At 32.4% G+C, this 22,436-nt stretch overlaps 3 protein-coding genes across 3 annotated transcripts in view; 1 reads left to right on the forward strand and 2 right to left on the reverse strand.

The window, feature by feature from the left end:
- LOC144845763 (uncharacterized) overlaps positions 1–22,436 on the reverse strand; it is a 113,100-nt gene that overhangs the window by 74,025 nt on the left and 16,639 nt on the right. The gene's annotated exons all lie outside the window — the stretch shown is intronic.
- On the forward strand, positions 4,713–11,619 carry LOC144844500 (alpha-N-acetyl-neuraminyl-2,3-beta-galactosyl-1,3-N-acetyl-galactosaminide alpha-2,6-sialyltransferase-like). The gene is made up of 6 exons (XM_078701440.1): positions 4,713–4,788; positions 5,803–5,865; positions 6,564–6,767; positions 6,924–7,348; positions 9,106–9,213; positions 10,439–11,619. Exons 3-6 carry the CDS (start codon positions 6,579–6,581, stop codon positions 10,836–10,838), a joined length of 1,122 nt encoding a protein of 373 aa, XP_078557566.1. The 5' UTR covers positions 4,713–4,788; positions 5,803–5,865; positions 6,564–6,578; the 3' UTR covers positions 10,839–11,619.
- LOC144844477 (glucosaminyl-phosphatidylinositol-acyltransferase PIGW-like) lies at positions 15,439–21,486 on the reverse strand. The gene is made up of 9 exons (XM_078701413.1): positions 21,358–21,486; positions 20,691–20,864; positions 20,034–20,161; positions 19,325–19,583; positions 18,525–18,690; positions 17,797–18,047; positions 17,254–17,395; positions 16,696–16,786; positions 15,439–16,120 (listed from the first exon to the last, which is right to left on the reverse strand). The coding sequence occupies exons 2-9, from the start codon at positions 20,858–20,860 to the stop codon at positions 15,882–15,884; spliced, it is 1,446 nt and encodes a 481-aa protein (XP_078557539.1). The 5' UTR covers positions 20,861–20,864; positions 21,358–21,486; the 3' UTR covers positions 15,439–15,881.

Below are 22,436 nucleotides of genomic sequence, written 5' to 3' on the forward strand. Positions count from 1 at the left end.
TAAACAACGGAGCCTGGGGTTATTGCTGGATCATCATTATTCTTATCCAGATTTTCAATAGAAAATATGCTGAACATTAATACCGTAGATAAATTACCTCATTGGAGTTTAGTTGTGAATTTAGTATTTAATAATAGGATGTGGATATAGTTTTCAACCTAAACTGTTACATCAAAATATGCATGTAATAATATCACATGAAAATTTAGACCAATTTACACTATTTTACAGCCTACCTCCATACATTCAATTGGCAATTCATTTCTGTGTGGACAGACACTATGTCAATACAGTGCTCTGGCTAGTTAACAATTGGTAATTCATTTCTGTGTGGACAGACACTATGTTGATACAGTGCCCTGCCCAGGAAACAGTTAAACAGACAAGCCTTCCTGCCACTCAATTAACTTTAGCTTAATAATAAAGATAATTTTTTGTAATGTATACATTCAATTTTCAATGTATTTTTATACATTTTTAAACGTATTTTACTATAATCTTTTATGAGATGACTGTATTTTTTTAAATTTTAACTCACACTCTCAGCTTTCATTGCGTTTTTTTATCATTTTAACTCACACTTTCAGCTTTCATTGCATTTTTTTACCATTTTAACTCACACTTTACATTTCAAATTGAACTGAGTCAGAAAAAAACGAGAATCAACTGTGTATTTTTAAACGTTCAAACTAGAAGCTTGGTGGTGCATCATGTAGAAATATTTACAAGCAAAAATTGTTCAAACACAAAATATTGTTTCAAATTGGATAACTGACACATAACACTATGTATTCTGCTGGTAGTGTTGACTTTTTATCTCGCTTAAATACAGAACTTTAAGTATTTGATTTTATGTATTACATTACAATATGATGATACATTATGAATAACAATTTACTTCTAATTATGTGATTAGGTTTTAAAATATTGTCGCCTCCCCTTAAACATTTTATGTAAATTTAATGTCACATTATTCACTTTGACAACAAGATGGATTTAAAAATGATTTACCTGAGAAAACTGTCTGGAACTAGAAATCACTGGTTTTCTGGTTAAAATTAACTGTTTATTTTTTTTAAGCGAAATCATTAGTTGTAATATTTTTTAGCAAAAGTGAATAAAATTACTAAAACTATTGAATGGCTTAAAGTTTTAATTTTTTATTCATGTCTTTATTTTGTTATGTTTTGGGGAACAATTTTATCATTTTATTTTATTTGGTGTAATATAAAAGTGTAAATTACCATATCAAAACGAATATATATATATATTTTTAAACGATATTGCTAATTGATATTGCTAATTTTTTTGGCTGTTTTACTTTATCATTTTGATTTAGCTTTCTGCTTATTTTATTTTGTATCTCCATTGAGATCTAGCCACTGATACCCACAGCATTGTCATTTGCCTTTGCATTTATATTATATACTGTATAAACGATATTGCAAATATTATATAAAAGAATTTGTTAAATAAAAAAAAATACTTACTTGAAGAAAAAAATCCAATTGTATGATTAAATATCCCAGAATGCTTAGTATCCTAATATTTTAAAATTATATATTGATATATTGAGCGTGACTGATTATCACAAAGACCGACTTCACCACTGTAACCAAAACTCAATCTAACCGTTTTAACCACATTTCCTCCTCTGGATTCACAAGTACGTAAATACTGCCTAAATATTGCTGCTGCACATGTTAAACTCTTTCAACCAATGATAAGACACCTCAATTTCAAACAGTTGGATGACTCACATGAGCCTGACGACGATATTTACTTGCAACAATTTTACAGACTTAAACCAATCATTTTCAGCTACTATTAAACAATGAAACTTGTATGTAAATGTTCTATTTTAAAAGCTTATTGTAATTTACTTGCGGTTTCTGATCATCAATCTCATAATTACATCTCCTTCCTGTTGACCTTCAGTCTCAACTGAAGTACTTATTATCATGTCAATTATAAAATATTAATTAACAATTATCAACATACTAAAATAATATTTAATTGCTTACTACAGTAACATTCCAACTTTTATTCTAGTTTTATTTTATAGTGTTTCTGCTTCTAATATCTACTTTTCTTGTATTTGTTTTCCAATATTATTTTACTGGATCTTATTTCTCTTAATTTAAGCAACAACATGTTGCATCAGATCAAGAGATATCAGATGGAATATGATTGAATCTGAACACACCTATGAAATGTTTTGCAGGATTTAAAAAATAATGTATATTGGCTTCAGCCCTGAGCCTGATATATTGTTATTAATCAGAGACCACCAACAAAAAATAATAATAATTTTACCAATTTTAAAATAACAATTTTACTAATTTTTTACAAATTAAGTTTCTTGTTTCTGCTAAAATTATTTACTTAATCAAACTTTTTACATTAATTGGTAGACTTCCTGTAAAAAGTTTACTCTTGACCTTTTGAGTCTGGTTGTTATGGTAATTATAAGTCAAGTATAGATGTAAGCTTTCGAGGCAAAACCTTACCTGCTATGCTGTCTACTTTGACTCCAGAGGGCTCTCTTCAATGATCAAACTAATAACAATTTAAAAAGTCAAATTATAAGATAATAAATTAACATCATCCTCTATGAAGTTGGTTAAAATAGACATATGACATCGTATCGTGTTCTAAGGCATGTGACAGTGTATTGTGTTCTAAGGCATGTGACATTGTATCGTGTTCTAAGGCATGTGACATTGTATCGTGTTCTAAGGCATGTGACAGTGTATTGTGTTCTAAGGCATGTGACATTGTATCGTGTTCTAAGGCATGTGACATTGTATCGTGTTCTAAGGCATGTGACAGTGTATTGTGTTCTAAGGTATGTGACATTGTATCCTGTTCTAAGGCATGTGAATCCCTGTAAAGCAGTGCTTCTATTGTACAATTTGAGTAATACGTATCAGGTTTTTTTATGCATGAGAATAGATTGTGAATACATGTGATCTTTGACAAGCTAAATTAATTGTACAAAGCATTATACAGTATCCTGTTCTGTTTTTGTTTCTATAGATTATTGCCTTTTTTTAATTCTATCAATAATCATAACATATTTATCATTTTTTATGTAGTCTGTTAAATTAAAAATCACAAAACATCATTAACATTTATCAGAAAAAATAGTTACCTTTCTCACTCTGATCTCCAATTACAAAGGAAAATGGCATCATCAGTATGTTGACAAAATGACATAATATAGTATTGTAATAAGGAAAAAATCTCACCTAAGCCTATATATTATTTGCATCTGAATAATGTTGTTATGGTGCAGCAGAAGCAGACGACTGTACAAGGAAGGAAGTCAATAATAACACAACAAACAGCTATCTTATTAAAATAAAAAAGAATTTGAGATGTATCTTTTACATATAAAAAGTACCCTATATAGGCCTACTAGCATACTACATTATTGATGTTGATTTAGTTTATTTGTTTACTTCACATCTTCTTATCTTAATGGTTATCTTAATGGTTAAATTAAGAATGAGGATACATTACTTCACAGAAGTTTACCCTAGCTAGGCCTAGGCCGTGATACTTCGACATACCTGTCTACTTGTTGTTGGTGTTGTGTGTGAGGGAGAGAGTGGGATCCGGTGCCATATGCTAGCTTGTGATGCCTGCCTAGCTAGTGATTCTAAATATAAATTATTTAAAGATTAGGCCACTAAATATCATAAATGTTACCTAATAGTGTAATCGATAACCAACAGAATTTCTAAAACAATAGTAGTAGCACATTTATAGACAAAAACGATCACACATTTTTATCTTCGCTCTCCGTGTTTACATATCAAAAGAATTCAACTGGAGGAATTGTTTGCCGCCGAGCCGCTCGAGTTATTTCAACGTAGAGCGCCCTCTCTAAATTAATGTCACATAAAACTTTTTTTTCCAGATTATATAATGGAAACGTTTTTTTTTGCCCTCTCACATTATTTGAACTACATGGCAAAACATGGCTAGGTACGTGGATTTGAACCACCACCTTTCGGTTAACAGGACGCTCTAACCAATTGCGATACAGAGACAATCGTTTTAATTATACTATTTGATTGGAATTCAATAGTGATATTATTAAGTTTTAAGAATGAAATACAAACTCCGTAGTCTCTGGTGGGTTTAAACCTCTTTAGTTTTTAAAAGCCAAAGGCGCTTAACCGAAAAGCGGCAATACATTCTTATATCAATCATTTAAATCATTCTACTTAAGTCAGTAAAAAATCATTTTATTTGGTTGGTTACTTTATATTTTGCCCAAATAAAAACAAAAGTAAGCACTTCATTATTACCATTGCTCAAATGGAGGATGGTCAAATATAATGTTCTCGTTGAGTTACTTGTTACTTTGCAAAAAAAAAATGTCCCTGTGTGGGTTTGTGAAATACCAAACTTCCGGTTGAACAGTTTAGGAGTTAATATCATTATTGTAATACTTATAGTAATTTATGAACACTTTTTTAACCGTATAAGTGGCCTCAGTGCAGTGTTTTATTTAGGCTACTCTCTATGTCCGCCATTTTGTCTAAAAATTAAACCATCAACAATCTGATTATTTCAAGTCATGTTAGCGCCCTCCCGTTTGTGTCAGTCTGTATGACTGTTCCCATGTATTATCATTAATAAATGCTAGACATTACAGTATTGCATGGCGACTGAGGAAATAAATGAGAAATGTTGCAATCACAGCGAACCTATACGACGTTGTTTGGATATTAATAATAATAATAATACCGATGATGTTCGCTTTGGTAATTGTAGGTAAGTAGATGATACTTCTTTCGTACATCTTAAACATACCATTTCATCATGAAGGAATCGTGATCATTCGACGTGTTTAATGAATAATAGTTATTATCATTCAAAGTATACTGTTGTAAGGATACGTATACACGGACAAGGACATAACAAAATTACATTAAGGAAAATTAAATGTGTTACCGCCGCCCGCGAAGAGTGCTGCTAATACTATGTTCTGAAACTACTGGAAAGAAAGTGAGAACATTACGATACCTAAACATTTAGAAAGAAAGGTATTCATGATTAAAGGGTTAGTTAGGTCATCTTTCATTGATGTGCGATGCTCGACCAAAGAGAAGAAGGATACATTTAATGTCATCAGACTATTACAGCCCTGCCATAGCATTCACAGAGTTTGTATTGTGTCGATATTTGTGATATAAATAATAGACAATAAAATAAACTAATATCTATTTTATTTGTTAAATAAGAAAAGATAACTTTCAATTTCATTTCATTTCAAAATTTGCATATGAAAACTTCCTCTGTAACCTCTCATATTCCGAGAATATGTTGGTCTTAATGGTCCAAATTCGTTGCTACCTGCAGCATGACCGGTAGCTTACAAAATCACATGGATCAAATGTGTTAAGGATAATATACATGGACACATTTAATTTGGGTTGAAATTTATTTAAGGGCGGATCCAGGATTATTTAAAACGAGGACCGACATAGTCGTTTAAATATTTATTTTTAATTTATTTATGAATGGCATTTATGAAACAGATCAGTTATATTTGTCTTTTAATTTCTTTTCATTTTTCTACATTTTCTATAAAGAATTTAGGCCTAATATTCTAAAGATGGAAGCCAGGGCGGATCCAGAATTATTTAAAAGGAGGACTGACCTAACATAACATATTGTTTAAATATTTATTTTTAATTTATTTATGAAAGGCATTTATGAAACGGATCAGTTATATTGGTCTTTTAATTTCTTTTAATTTTTCTACATTTTCTATAAAGAATTTAGGTCTACTAGATTCTAAAGATGGAAGCCTTACCCTTAGACATATGTGTTTTTGAGTGTGAGCAAGTAAGTAATAACTTTTATTTAAACAAAAAATTAACGAGACATTGATAATGGATGCCAAGATGTTCAAACATTACTCGTACGCAGTAGTTTAAACATCTCTACCATCCAGCAGCACTTTTAAAATGTTGAATTATGTGATAATTTTTCTCTGTGTTCACATCAATTATTTTACTTGCAAGCAAAATTACTTTCCGCCACAGGGAACTACGTTTTACCGTCGTAAACTATACGACGTCAGACTTTGAGTGATACAGATATTAATTTCATCTCTTACAAAGTATCAATAACATCATCTGTAATTACTTTCATCAGAATAATCATTTTTTCATTCGTCAATTAAGTGTTACTGAAAGTCGTGTGATATTAAATAATATTCGTTTCCTAAGATAATAGGGAACCAAACTATAAGGCTGAGGATTCTTTCAATAAATGAACACATTATTATTTAGAGCCTATACCGAATTACAGGCAAAAATGTTCAATTCAATTTATTCCGGATTAGTACAAACAATAACACATACATCACACATGTTAGACCCTACAGCGAACTCAATCGTTTTCGATGGGACGTTCCTATCACTAATAAAGAGGACGATTTAAACATGTAATGTTCTGTACTGGAAGGATACTATCAGAGAAAGCTTACTGTACGTTGAATATATTTATGTAAATTACTAAATTAATTTTTTTAATTTCAGGGATAATTGTCGATAATGAGACGATTCTATATCCTGTTGACAGTAGGAGCACTGTGTACGTGTTTCACGTTTTACTACATTAACAGATACGGAAAGCAATTAGGTTCACCAGTACCAGTTAAAGCAAACATACGACAGGAAAACAAACAAAAAATTCAAAAATTGGAAGGCATTGATAAATATGTAACAATTGATCAGGAAGAGGTAGGCCTACGGTAAATTGTAAACAGAAAGTTTTGTTTTGTTTGTCCTTTTTATAAATAGCATCCCTCACGACGAGGCTGGCCATCGGCCAGACTTCTTCACGATCCTAGTGAAAATACTGTAATAATAATCATTTTAATATATTTCTTGTTTTAGATGTTTGCATTAAGATGTAACAAATGTGCTATAATTTCTAATTCTGGACGACTTTTGAAAACAGGAGCAGGACGTGAAATTGATGAAACCGAATGTGTAATACGAATGAACACGTCACCAACCAAAGGTTTTGAACAAGATGTCGGTTCAAAGACTACCATTCGGGTTATTGGACACGCTAACCTGAAGAAACTTCAATCCATGTCTGCTATTTTAGAGGAATTTTTTAGCGATCCAAAAACAAAAACGAAACACTTAATCGTGGCATGGTTATACATGACGCATGTGAATAAAACATCAAATCCTCATTACAAAACAACACGAATATTATCAAAGATGTACCCTGGTATATCTTTTTATGTTCCTACATTGGAATCAATGCAAAAGGCTGAGCTTATATTTAAAAAAGAAACAGATATAACAAGGTAAGTTTCAATTACACCTTTCAATATATTTTGTTATACTTTAAATCATCTTGGCAATTATAAACTTTCTAAATTTTTTATTCCAAACAGTCAGTGTAAATATAAAAATAACGGGTCAAAAATATAATATACTTTAAATCATCTTGGGAACTTTCTAAATATTTCAAACAGGCAGTGTAAACAAAAAAGTAACGGGTCTAAAATATATATGTAATATTTATGAATAAAAAAAAAACACAATAAAAATAACATTTTTTTTAAATTTAATTTATTAAAATAATGTTATATTATGAATTGTTCAGTGTTTTCTTTATAATCTAGTATGATTTATTGTTAAAATGAATTTCCTAACAAACTGTCTGCCTGATCCGTTTTCGGAGATTTAAGAATACGAATAGATATTAGTTTTTTTGGAAGACTATAATACTAAACCAAAGCCTGTGTCGTACTTTGTTAGTCAACGGATACAGACACGTCAGTACATTACCGTATGAATGCGTTTAAGACATAACATCGACTTAATGGTCCGTCGTAAACAGGTCATACTCTGTGGAAAAAGCATTTGTCGCTGCATGAATTATTAGTGTAATGTAAATGCATTTCTTTTACCTAAACTGTCGTGTTCCCGTATGTACGTTAGGCCTATATGTGTGGAATTCCATTTATAAATAATGTATACACACACAAATAATACTAATGAAAAGACGTTGTTAATGCACGTTTACACCGAATGCAAACAAGTAAGATTGCGTCACACTCGCATAATAAACATACAAATTATTTGTGTAGTTCTTCCCCATACTATCTATTTCCGAAGTCTCATAGGAATATTTGGTACAGCATCTAATTTATATCACATGTGGTGCCTGTATCATGTAAGGTTAGGTTAAGGGTTAGCTTACTAGCCCTACTATAGATACATATGAAACTAAGCTACGATAAGCTTGCCCACAACATTTAATTGCAACTAGCTAGGCCCATGGGAGCGTAACCTGTATGTGATAGCCATGATGGCGTTTGTACAGTCTACCAGATTCAGAAACACATTGGATGTTGTATTACCAAATATTACCGAGAATCAGCTGCTATTTCAATTAATCTGATAGGGCCTATGTATGAACAGGCCTTATAATAGGCTACACGTAATGACAATAAAACTCGTTTAGCTGTATGTCTACATCATGTTGCAATGGTCAAGAGATTGCAAACAAATAGCACGAAATATTACACACGTGCAGTAACTTCTCTTAATCGTGTTCATTTACGAGCATCAGTATTGTACACTTTCGAACTTACAAGGAATCGACAGAAAGAAATCACTGTATGGTATACTTTGATTTATACAAATGGACTTGTTCACTGCATACATTGGGAATTACACATAGTTAAAAACAAAGCATCTAGGTAATAGCAGCAAATATCAAAAAACATATACACTGCTGTACGTTACTCTTAATCATGTCCATTCATTATTGTACGTATGCAAAAATGATTTTGCATCAAAACGCAAAAACTTGACAGGAAAATAAAATCACGATTTATACAATCCGACTTGTCTATCTTAACTGTAATCGAGAATTAGCCTTAGGTAAAACGATTAAACATTTTATTCTGCATTTTTAGAAACACAGTTCAAATTGCATAATCACGTACTTTTATTCATTTTATTAAAAATCTATAAATGATGATTTACCCGGTTTAAAAATGTAAATTTTCTCATAAAAATGTATTTACATTTCTTGTTTTTCATGCATTAGGAAGAATGCCAATACGTGGTTTACGACAGGCTGGTTAACGATGCTGCTGGCTATTGCAACATGCAAGAACATCGCTGTCTATGGCATGTTAGAACACCATCATTGTCAGTGCGTATTGCTATTACTCAGTTTTTCATTTCATTATTTATTCGGTCTATTTCAATATATACACGAGAAAAAAAATTGGGGAGACCAGGGTCAACCTAACTGAACTTAATCACTGTAGCTGAGCCAGTTGACCCAACCCCAAAGTCAGTTTACACACATAAAAGACACAGAATAGGCCTACAGTTAAAGCGAATCAAAATTAAATTTTATAAATCATGAGAATAATTGAAGATGTATATAATAATAGTAATAATAGTTAATTCTTATATAGCAAACTCTCAATGCGCTATGTACATAAATTAAAATAGACGAGAAGTGGCAATAATCTTAAATTAATGAAAAAGGAAAGTCTTCAACTGTGTCTTTAAAGGGTTAGAGTATATGGCGATTATTAAAGGCGTAGCCTGTGAAGTTTGGACTTTAAGTACTTTAATTGTTATTATAAATGAGGGTGATCTATGAGGATGATGAATGAGAAAATCTAACATATTATTTTGGACTTTAAACCTTATATCAAAGTATAACCATCTGCCTGAACGTTTATCTGCGTTTATGTAATCTGTATAAGTAGGCCTAATGAGGAGACATTCATATACCGTTATTAAGCTTGGTTCCCACTAGGACGCAGCCGCAAGGACGTAAGCGCAACGCAAGTGATTTGACCAATGAAAAGCGACAGTTCGAATAATCCATCGTTTGTGATTGGTCACGTTGCGCGTACGTCCTTGCGTTACGTCCTAGTGAGAACCAAGCTTTATTATACAAAGTAATAGGTTAAGATACGATCAAACGTAATGCCTTAAAGTAGTTTGCAAAAGAGATCGTATAAAAGGCTAATTATCATAAACTAACATAATTTTCAAATAACGAGAATAAGTGGAATTTTGTTGAAAGCTACGTAGCATTGCGTCGTTATTTTCGTAATCTCATTAGCTGAAGAAGCCCAATTCTACAAGAAAAACGAACAACAACGTATAATGTGTTTTTTTTTATCATGAACATCACAGTATTCTAATTTGTTCAACTGCATGTGTTTAGTTAACTGCTTGATTTGTTTGACCCCCACAAGTATTGGTATCAGGGTTAGGTAGATGCGGGAAAGAAGAATTATAAGTTACTACTGATTATCTGTGTGTTGTGTAAATGTGTTATTAAATTGAGGAACGATGTAGCGGTGGTAATGTATGTGCCAGTACATTCTGACCTGTTTTATGTTTCCTTACAGAAATCATATGAACGATCCAACTTTATATCATTATTACAACCCAAAAGACGGAAAGGAATGTCAATACTACAAACGAAGCGAGGAAAGTTTAGCATGGGGCCATTTATTCATCACCGAAAAGGCAATCTTCGAAAACTGGGCCAAGCAAGCACCGATTACTTTTCATCATCCATTTTGGAACATCAGCGGAACATCTTCGAGTTCATTAGACACTCCTTTTATAACTAAGTATCGTTATCGTTATAAACATTTTCAGAGATTCTCCAAACTAGGCACAATACCAAATTTGCATACGCATGCGCACATAACTTCACAATCAGGAGCTTTTCAAATGAAAGTGATACTTATCGTCTTCTGTTTACCATTCTTATTCCTAATGGGTTGCATATGCTGCTTTTAATAACGTAGGCTCAAGTATAAATTCAATGTTTGCATGACTGAATTATTAATATTTTCTTTATTAGATTTTTGTCTGGCTAATCAATTAATTTGTCAAACTTTGGAGATGCAATTATGTTTGCATATTCCTGGTTATACATCATCGACAGAAATGACTTGTATCTATGGAAATTGTGATGTATCAATTTAATCTAATCGATCCCAAAAATGAATTGAATTCCATTGAGAATAGAGAGGTAATCAATGGCTCATTACAGGTTTCTGTCGTACATGCGTGGTCCATTATCATTTAAAAATTCGGATTTTTTAAAAGAAGAAGATGATGATGATGCAGATTAATTGTACTATATATCTCAAGATACAATGAGCTAAAATATTCAACAGATAGCGTAAACATCATCAGATAAAGATATTTTATAACTGTGATATCAATAAACCAACGAATTTTCGTTTTAGTGAATGACAGAGTTTTATAACTTAAATAAAATAAAATTATTTTCTCGCGAAATATGCAATCAATGTACATAATAAGTATTTTAATGTTTTGCCTTTTCTTGTACAAAATACTGAAATACTACAGGAAAATAGATAATTATAAATGTCAATTTTATGTATTGTCTCAAACTCAATCTTATAAAATAAAATAGCTATGGAATCTGTTTGACGAAATTGTGTGTTATGGTAATGTTATGCGAATCCATCAGGAGAAAGAAGTATCACTTAACGACAGTAATGTCACGTGATGACATTCCAGCTATCCTCCGATATCAATGTCGGCAATATTTTTATATAAATCTGTATTGCCTGTGATAATATGTGTACTATTTATTCAACACAAACACAAGTATGTATGCCTACTTATGATACACATCATTAGACTAACAATGTTGGAGGATCTCTCTTGTTAACCAATATACGTCTAAGCAAGGCTGTTGAATAAGCACAGGAAACAAAAATAAACGCGATGCGGCGTTTATTTTATAATTTTCCGATGTTTTCTCAGATAAAACCCCCATTAAGAAATTATGCTATCGGGGTACTAAGACACAGTTGCTAAAACAGACAGCTGTATAAATATCAATTTATTGTAAGCACCTTTTAAAAACCTTATTAACACCAAACAATTCTTCCATGTTTTAATTAATATCATACTGTACTGAAATCAATTCAACTTTCTAATCTTTTCATCGCAAACCAATCTCATAACAGATGTAATCTTCTTCAACCGCAGACACTCTTCTGAGCTGCTATATTTTTTTCATTCAAGACATTACGGTACTCGATGTGCAATCACATCTTCTATCAATGTTGGCATAAATTAAATTTTAAAAATCCCATAATGCATTCTAAAAGACATTGTCAATATTAATATCGATCTTTACTCATCAATAAAGTATTTTGATAGATCGCATTTCAACAATATCTTTTATTTCAGCCTAGGGCAAATTAGACTGATAATTGCTTTTTTATTTGATATTAAGTATCATTCCTTGCCGTATTACTATCGACGTGTTTTGCCACTGATTAATGTTTATAACAAATGTATTAAAGTATACACAATACGGTATCATGGGGCGTATAATATTAGGCTACACAATGCTGAAAAAACGTTCGTACACACAGAAATGACTATTACCTCCAAGTCATCCAAAGAACAGAAAATGTTGTGTTATGTGTAATTTTTAAAATTGTAACCGTTTTTATTCGTAACCTTTGCCTTTCTACCTGTTGTGTTCGCCTTGTTGTTGTTTCTGTGTTTTTTTTAATATATATTTATATTGTGTATTTAAGACATCCTGTTATTGGCCTAGATGTAAATGTGAAATAAAATAAAATAAAATGTTAAACTGTACAGAATTCTCCAACATAGTTACAACATGGAGGAATTCGTCTATGGTTATCGCACGACATAAGTCGGTTATGTTTATATATCGTGTAATTATTTTAGATTATTTTTTTTTACACTTCTTTCTTTTCCAGTCTGTTGTAAATTGAAAGAAATGTTTTTTATTGTTATTTTGATTTGAAAGAAATAAATGTTTACTTGATTGATAATTAGAATTTACTGTAATAACCTACGTAGACCAACGTCTAGAATAAAGATATGTCTCACCCTCACGTTCGTAAAGTTGCATACCAGGTAAGTATGTCATAGGAAAGAATGAAATGACATGTAAATGCAATTTCACTCGTCCCTGGTCTGGCCCTCACGTTCGTAAAGTTGCATAAATGGTAAGTCTGTCTATCAAGCTGAATGGTATACTGAGAGAGCTATTATATTCATTCGATGAAGTACCACATGGTGCTAAAGAAAACATGTTTGCAGCGCGTGGTAGATTACGATACTCATTAACTCATCCTCGTTTAACTGGTTATAATAACATGCCTTATTACTACACTGTAGCCTACTTGGCTGTCTTTCTTGTAGTAAACCAATTGTGAGGTTCGCAAATGACGTAAGATGCTGTTCCGCAATTTAGATGATTATCGATTCAAACGATAATATTACATCAGCGATCTTTTAATCGTTTTAATTGTTTGTTACACTTCCATATGCCTAAAGCTCTGTCTACACTATCAAACTTTATGTGACGAAAAAATGTGATGTGCCCAAATATGATAGTGATATGCCCAAATATAGTAGTGATATGACATCATCATGTCCATATATGGGCGCATCACATTTTTTTGTCACATACAGTTGATAGTGTAGACAGAGCTTAAAAGTAAGTTTATGCTCTTTCCTGCTCTCATTCTCTCTCCCTCCCATCCAGGCCCTGCCCTGCCCATCATCCCTTCCATTACTTTCACAGACCAATAATGCGACTACGGGTCACACACACGCACGTAAGAACCTTCTATAGCTAGAATACAGAGTACAAAATAACCATAATGCATGATATGAATAGTGAGACGAACATTAATTATGACTCTTGCTATGTCATATCAACTTTCTAATTGAATTCAGTATAATTGACTGTTCCCCAGTAGTTGTCAGCTACACACTATTTGGTACAGTCAATTTAAAAGATCAAATGTATTTGATTAATAGACATAACTCAGGATATTAGCCCTAGGCTGTATTATACCATAGGCTAATACTAATTCAACTAAATTGTAAAATCAATAAGTTTTAAATGCTGAAGCATTAAAATGCATTGATTTTAGACAAGAATTTAGCTTTATTCAGTAAACTTTGCCAGTGAAGGCCATGATATATTTCATACAATGTTAATCCATATATTTATCAATAAATTGCTATTTTGTTATCCTAATGTTTATGTTTCTTAATGATATCAGTAGAATTCCTAAATCATTAACTGTAGGGTACAAATGTTGCTTGCCAGTTGTACAATATGTTTATAAGGCGATAATTGCAATTATCACCATTAGACAGCTTTTAAGCTTTATCATTACCGATGTTAGAACATTTTTACGTATTGTATATTTATTTTATTACACCTTATAGAGGGTGACCCTAAACAGCGTGTGCTGACAATCAAGAGGTCCTCTTGATGAGTGTGACAGTGGCTGTGTGCATACTAGTACACCCCTACTCGTCTCGAAACATGTACTAGGTTCTTTAAAGTGATGTGTACACTGGACCTACGGTTTATAGTCCGAAGGTAATAAATAGAGACTCTCTCTCTAATAATAAAACAAGTAGACTCCTCATCAATACTAAGGTTGCAAATTTTGAAGTAAATTCTTCTTCGTATCAACCGAGGGCCGCATTTAATTAACCTGGTAATAAGAGCTAATCAACAGTGAATTTTAACTGCTAATAATAATAAAACCTCCCCTTCATCAATACTAGGTTGCAGCAGCACAATAAGCTACATTTAGGCATATAACACAGACAAAAGAAATCACATCTTCAAACAACCAATCCTGCACCTAAAATTTAAAAGTACTTCATGTCATTTATGAACCTGGTATTAATCGGTAATAACAGAGACTCTACCATGCTAATAATAAAACCTCCCTATTTATCAATATTTAAATTGCTTATTTTAAGTACAGTACTTTATATTAAACCAAACTGATACTAACTAGAGTAACCAGACACCCTTCCTCCGTCAGATGGACATTAAAGTAGTTTTCTATCAATCTATTCATTATGAACCTGGTAGACTACAGCTAATAAGGATTCCTCTGGGATGTAATAAGATAGGCATTTCATATTTTTAAATGTGAACGTTGTGAAGTATCCAGTTACACTTTATCCATGCATATCTAATAACATGAATCGAAACATCTTACAAATGAACTAAACTGTTAAATCCTCTTATATTCTAGTTTAAGTAAACTGTATTCTATACAATATAGCCGCTTTCAGACCCTACAAAGTAGTAGGGGTTGGCCAGAGTACTAAAACATACTTCTTGTGTTTATGTTGTATTTATGATCCTGTGACCATAATATAATGATACAAAGTTAGATTGTGGTTTTTGCTCCTAGAGTGGAGGAGTGGCAGGTAAGAATTGATGTTAAGATTTAGTGGGTACAGATTAGGGGAACATAACTTTACTCATTATGGTGTTAAATGCAACAGTTTATATCAATGAAAACACAGCTCCACAACAAAATACCATCTCAGCTGCTATTTGATGAAATTTATTCATATAAAATTGAAAATAAAAAATACAAAATATATATAGTATAGAAATATGAATAAAACTATATTATTACAAATAATAAATCATTTACTCAGAATAAAATGTAAATTGTTTATAGTGACTATTCAGTAGAATCTTCTTAAGCTCTGCCTACACACAAAACATAGGTACAATCACATTTTGTTGTCACATAAAGTTTGATAGTGTAGACAGGGCTTTATATCTTCTTGTTGTTCAGCAAAATGTGAGATACTTAACCTCCAAAAATATAAACATTTAAATCTCCTTTCTCCCACTTTTTATGCAATGATTAAATAAATTAACATCATAGTCCTCCTGAATTGCATCATCAATTTAAGATTGTTAAAGTGATTTTTCCCCAAATTAGTATGTATTAAAATACCTTATGAAAAATCATGTATTTATCATAAGAATTTCAACTTGATCCTTTTATATTGCATAGCAGTTGTCACAGAGCACAACAGTGCCATATAGAAAACAATTATTAAAAATGAAAACAAATTGCTGACCGTTAGCGTGTTGATGGTCAAATTGATCAGTCCAGTTAGAAGATTACCAAGCAAGAAGAAGAGGAGTTGATGAGCATTGACTCCACGTAAAAGATTACTTTGATTTGCCGGGTGTTTCAAATGCAAGAACATATCTAAAGCCATAAGAATATAGAAAACAATAATTTATAAAAAATAAAGATAAATTGTTTATATATTAATTAATTAAATTCAAAGACAATGCTGTGGGTATCAGTGGCTGGATTTTAATGGAGAAAATAAATAAAAAGCCAAATCCAAACAACCAGAACTTGCAAAGCTTTCAGGGAGGGAGGTATCAATTTGCGACGATTGCAACCAAATTATGTCATGTTTGCACATGCAGGAATACAATTATGTGTGTCCTCACTCCCCACCCGGTCTGACACAAGTTTGAATGATTATAGGTACAGGCAACGACCAATGACATCGATTGACCTGACCTACGTTGGTCGTGGGTCATCACAAAGCGAAACCTCACTATTAATTCAAACCTCCAAACATCTTGGTAACCAGACAAGTGTCTTCACTAATGCTTATAATTAACTCTTATTTTCGCTTTGATTTGTAACTCTTTGTAAATTTCAATAATTGTTTAATCTAACAGTCTAACTAAGGTCGAGATTCTTGGATAGAACCACAGTTATATCTTTCAGGTGGAGATTTTATTTTTTAAGTGGCAGTTGGTTACCTGTATCTGATTTGGTTGCAGTGTCTTGTTGCCATGCAAGCACAATATCCACTAAAAGGAAAGTTGCCAGTGAAAATACACCTTGAGCAAGCTGTAACAAAAAGAAAACACTATTTAGTCAACTTCTGAATAATAAGAAATGTTTGATAGAAAGAGCTAAATTTGATTTTGGACAAGAATTTATGTACTCTGGGACAAGATGGAACTTTGGAAACTTTAACATGAATTATACTACCAACTACAAAAGTATAATATACAGTGTAATATACAGTGTAATATACAGTGTAATATACAGTGTAATATACAGTGTAATATATGGTGTAATATACAGTGTAATATACGGTGTAATATACGGTGTAATATACAGTGTAATATACAGTGTAATATACAGTGTAATATACGGTGTAATATGCGGTGTAATATGCGGTGTAATATGCGGTGTAATATGCGGTGTAATATACAGTGTAATATACAGTGTAATATGCTTTTGTCTAGACAGGTTGTGAGTTTTTTTAATGTACATTTCATTCTCAAATTTGTGTCCATATATTTACTTACAATCCAGACAATGTAAGATGCGTTTCCTAAACGTCTAGAAACCTCTCCAGTATAAGATGGCAGTTGATTCAAGATACACCAGAAGAGAATGGTAAAACCCCAGAGACATCCAAGTAAACGAACACTGCCAGAGAATGACCAGCTGTAAGGTACAATTCAGAAGATGGTCAAATGATTAGTAGTTGATATTATAAAACAGTACAATAATAGAGAAAAGAAACGGTACAGCACATGTATTTTATACCTTTAGGTTATTACATTTGTTTGACTATATGTACTACATATTTATACCCAATGAAAGATCATGAGCAATACGTTGACATAGTGATGTGTCAAAAGACTCTATAGAAATTCTTCCAATAACCATATAAGTACAGCACAAATGGTATTTCAAATATTAGTTTGAAGGATAGCTATAAAATAAAGGATTAGTCCACATAGCCAACCATGCAAACAACCTTAGGTTACTGTGTACATCATGTTAGACATAAACCACATTATTACCATTATCATGTGTTATTCTATGTTTTTATAAATATGTACCTTTTCCTAAAAAGTAAACGTCCAATAGATACACCTCCTAAGTAGATTGAAGTAAATCCAATGCATGAGAATATTCCTTCGCGATTGGCTGATATCCAACCAATCCTGCTCCCTGTACCATCAGGTCCATTTAAAATATACTCTTGTAGTCCGCAATTGGTCAATAAATGCTGATATGTAAAAGTTACCAATAGCAACAGTATTCCACTAAAGCTGATGGGTATAATTACAAACAACAGACTTGATATAATCTACGAAAACAAATTCAAATAATAGTTTTCAAAATGGTTATCTAAACACTACATATTAAATTAAGAGAACAAAAATAATGTAATACATGAATACAATACACAGCATCACAATAGAATTAAATATGTTGACACATTAGTATGTCAACATCAGGACTGTTAAGCTCTGTCTACACTATCAAACTTATGAGACAACAAATGTGATGTGCCCATATGGACATGATGATGTCATACCACTACCATATTTCACTACCATATTTGTGTATATCACTACCATATTTGTGTATCACTACCATATATGGGCACATCACATTTTTTTGTCAAACTAATTTGATAGTGTAGACAGAGCTTTAGTGTGAAAGTTATGTGTTGGCATACTAGTAGCACTAATTTTACATCACTGTTGTATACCTTCAGGTTTAAACTGAAATCTGTAAATAAGCAAAATCGTAAAAACTACAAATATAAAATTTGACTTACCCTAACAAAAAATAATGAAAGAAAGAAGTTCCAATGGACACCATACTCAGAGACATGTTGATGATAATCAGCCAGTCTCACAGACAATAATCGCATCAACCCTAGTAACAGAAGAGGTAAGCTTGTCATCACGTTGCTTTGAACTTTAGATAATTTGCTAACCAACCTACAAGAAAAAAAAGGTTATTCTAAAGTTTGATGAAACACATTTTAATTTAGACTCTTGAAGGAGAACAAAGAAAATCGCATGACTCATAAAACAGATGGAAGTAAAAACATTTAACTCCTTGTTATAACTATTTGAATAATATTATTATTCCACTATAGGATTTATATTCCACTTTCTACTTTCTTACATTACAACTATAGAATTTATATTCCACTCTCTACTTCTCTACATTACAACTATAGAATTTATATTTCACTCTCAACTTTCTTACATTACAACTATAGGATTTATATTCCACTCTCAACTTTCTTACATTACAACTATAGAATTTATATTTCACTCTCTATTTCTCTTACATTACAACTATAGAATTTATATTCCACTCTCAACTTTCTTACATTACAACTATAGGATTTATATTTCATTCTCTACTTCTCGACATTACAACTATAGGATTTATATTTCATTCTCTACTTCTCTACATTACAACTATAGGAGTTATATTTCACTCTCTACTTCTCCACTCATATTTCGGGAAACATGCTTTAGATTCCAATGTCTATGTACAATAGGTTCAGAGCCTCATTTCTCTAAAAATGGACTTTGTATTTAAAATACATTATAATCTTACCCAGAAGGCAATTGCTTAGTTCTAGCTTCTGAAGACACCAAGCCATTAATGAATATAAACATGCCAACACCACCATCCATAAGACTAACGCCAAATGTTTCTGTTTTGGCAAAACGCCTTGGAAATATGTGAAAATCAACGGCCAGTATCGAAATAGTTGTTGAGAAAAGAACGCAGAGTCGTAAAGATGATACAAATGGAAGTTTGGCAGATGGCACACTTGATTCTAAATATGAATGCACTGATGATTTTAAATTTCCTATGGAAATAAAATAATTAATGCAGTTATTCTAATTTATATAATGTAATTCAACAAAGAGGATGCACTGTTTACTGTTGTCCACCAGATAAAATTAATTTCAAGGAATCAAAAAGATTCACCTAGTAGAAAACAAGTTTAAAGGGTCTTTCACACCTGTTCCAGCATGATTCCAGTAAAACGAATGTCAATGTTTTGTTTTCATGATGCTCCATGTGGCTATGCACATAAAAACGAAGCATTGATAATGACATTTGATTTGCTGGCACAGGACCAGAACAATGCCGGAACAGGTATATTTCCCAAATAAATAAAGTACCAAAGTTTGAAAACAAAAAAGTTGATGAATTAAAAATCTCCAACTGATAAGAGTAACTACAAAATGGAATTGAAAATTTAAATTAATATATTTTTTAAGGCTAGATATGTTTGTGACAGCTTGACCCTTACCAGGTTGAATTACGTGCAATGTGATTGCAGCCACTAGCAACAGTACCAACACATGTTGTATATGATCACTGCCATAGGTACAACACGTAACCATTGGTAAGATCATAGTAAGAAAATCTATAACAAATCTGTAAACAAGAAAAATATTTTTGAAGTTTCTAAAATAAAACAGTGGAAAACAAAAAGTATACAGTAGCATGTGGCAGTAAGTGGTAAATAAAGCATTTAGGCAGATTGAGGTGGCTCTCTCCCCATAATAAAAAGAGGAAATGTAGTGTCTAAGGCAGGTATAATATCTGGGATCTACTCCTGATAAAGATCTGTCTACAGGGGAGGGTTGTGTGCCCAAATATATGGTGCTAGTGATATGCCCAAATATGTAGTAGTGATATGACATCATATTTTATTGTCACATAAAGTTGGATAGTGTAGACAAGGCTTTAGATACACATCACCACAAATCCTGTACCATTATAATTTTGCTTTTTTTTAATTCAATTAATATTATATTACCTCCAACAGTAACAGTTGCACACAAAGCACACTATTTTATTATTATGTATTCAAGTTAGTCACCAACTTACACTAAATATGGAGTACTGTAGCACTACAACACAAGTTGAAGTTACATGGATAATAAGACCAAATCATACATACACAAAACACGAGTGTTTTTTGGTTGGAGGTTTTGTTACAATGAGCCATGGTTGCAACTGTGACCTTACAAATACAACCAATGTACCAACAAGTGTCAGAGAAGCAACTTCTACTGCACTTGTACCACTTAGGTTACTGTAAAATAATTCCTTTTCTTCTTTTTCTGCCATTTTTCTGTATATTAGAATAAACAAACATAATATAGATGTCTTTATCATCATTCTGATACATTAAACTGGATAAGCTGCCTGAAGTTTTATGTATATAGGCCTAGGCCCTAGCTTAATTTAAAGACTACCATGCTTGTTGTGGTTTTTGAACTATAAACTAGCCTAGCTAGGCCTCTAGTCTAAGCTAACATTAACACTTAATAATCTTGATTATTAGCTAGGCTAATATGTCTACTATTTTGAGGTTGGATGAGGCTATCAGCACAATTGACATGCATAAATATTTTCTATATAACATCCTAGCCTAGGCCTATTAGGACATGTCTAGGCCTAGCCTGCTTTCCTAGTTAGGCAGGGCCACCTACTAGAGGCCTAGCCTAGGCCCTAGTAAAAAGTGAATAAGAAAATTTCTCTTAATTTAACCATATTTAACAGTAATGGCGCTGACCTATGTCTCTATATCTTTATTTATGACTATTATTATTAGATAGGCATACCTAGCCTAGGCCGCTAGAATCATGGGGGGTGACAGATGTACAGACGATCGGGTAGTCCAACCGGCCAGCAGCAGCAGCATGCAGCAGCAGAAAGAAGGTCTAGTATAGATAGAAGAAGCATGATGGAGGACACAATAACAAACACACACACACCACCAGCAGTTGATGACTCGACCACACCGCGTGAGGTATATTCAGAGCGTCATTCTGACGACTGGAGCATTCTCTATTTCTCTACGGAGCGCCATTTGTGCCTTTATTAACTTCAATAATAGAAATAGTACTACGGTAACTGCTCAAGTGGACCCAATTTAGCACCAGGGTAGCACAGTGATATAAAATAGAAATAAAAGTCACTACTTTTAATATCGTTTCGTATATACCCATATCACAAACTGACAAACAGAAGCATCTTGGCATTCACATTGATTCAAATTTATCTTTTTCTTTTCATGTAAATAAACTCCGTTCCAAACTGGGCTTGTCCATCTCCATCTTATCGCGTGCTCGGTCATTTCATTAATAAACACACATCCATACTCCTCTATAACACTATAATCCTCCCACACATTGACTATTGATGTAGTGTTTGGGGAATCAGATCGAATATTGACCGAATACAGACCATTCAAAATAGAGCACTTCGCATTATCCTTAAAGCTCATCCTCTCACACCACGAACTAACATTTACAACACCTTAAATCTTCATACAGTCCAAGATCGCATGCATTCACAACTGGGCTGCCTTGCCTACAGGTCTGCAAATGGTCTTGCTCCGGAATACCTTGCCCTGCGTCTTGCCAGAATTCCAAATATCGATGTACCCGAAGTGTCAGTGAGAGGCAAATTTGTCGTCCCTTTCCCTAAAACTGAAACTTTTAAGAACAGCTTCATCTATAGAGCACCAACATACCTGAATTTGCTACCCACCAAACTAAGAAATGCGGTAACAATAAATAATTTTAAGTCTGCTCTAAAAAAAATATTTAATCCCAAAAGAAAAAACTCAACGTTTTGTATAGTATTGTAGGCTATATTTTTGTATTTAAGTACATATATATTATATATTTTTATATTT

The sequence above is a fragment of the Antedon bifida genome, chromosome 6 (genome assembly GCF_963402885.1).
Source record: "Antedon bifida chromosome 6, ecAntBifi1.1, whole genome shotgun sequence".
NCBI classification, from domain to species: Eukaryota; Metazoa; Echinodermata; class Crinoidea; order Comatulida; family Antedonidae; genus Antedon; species Antedon bifida.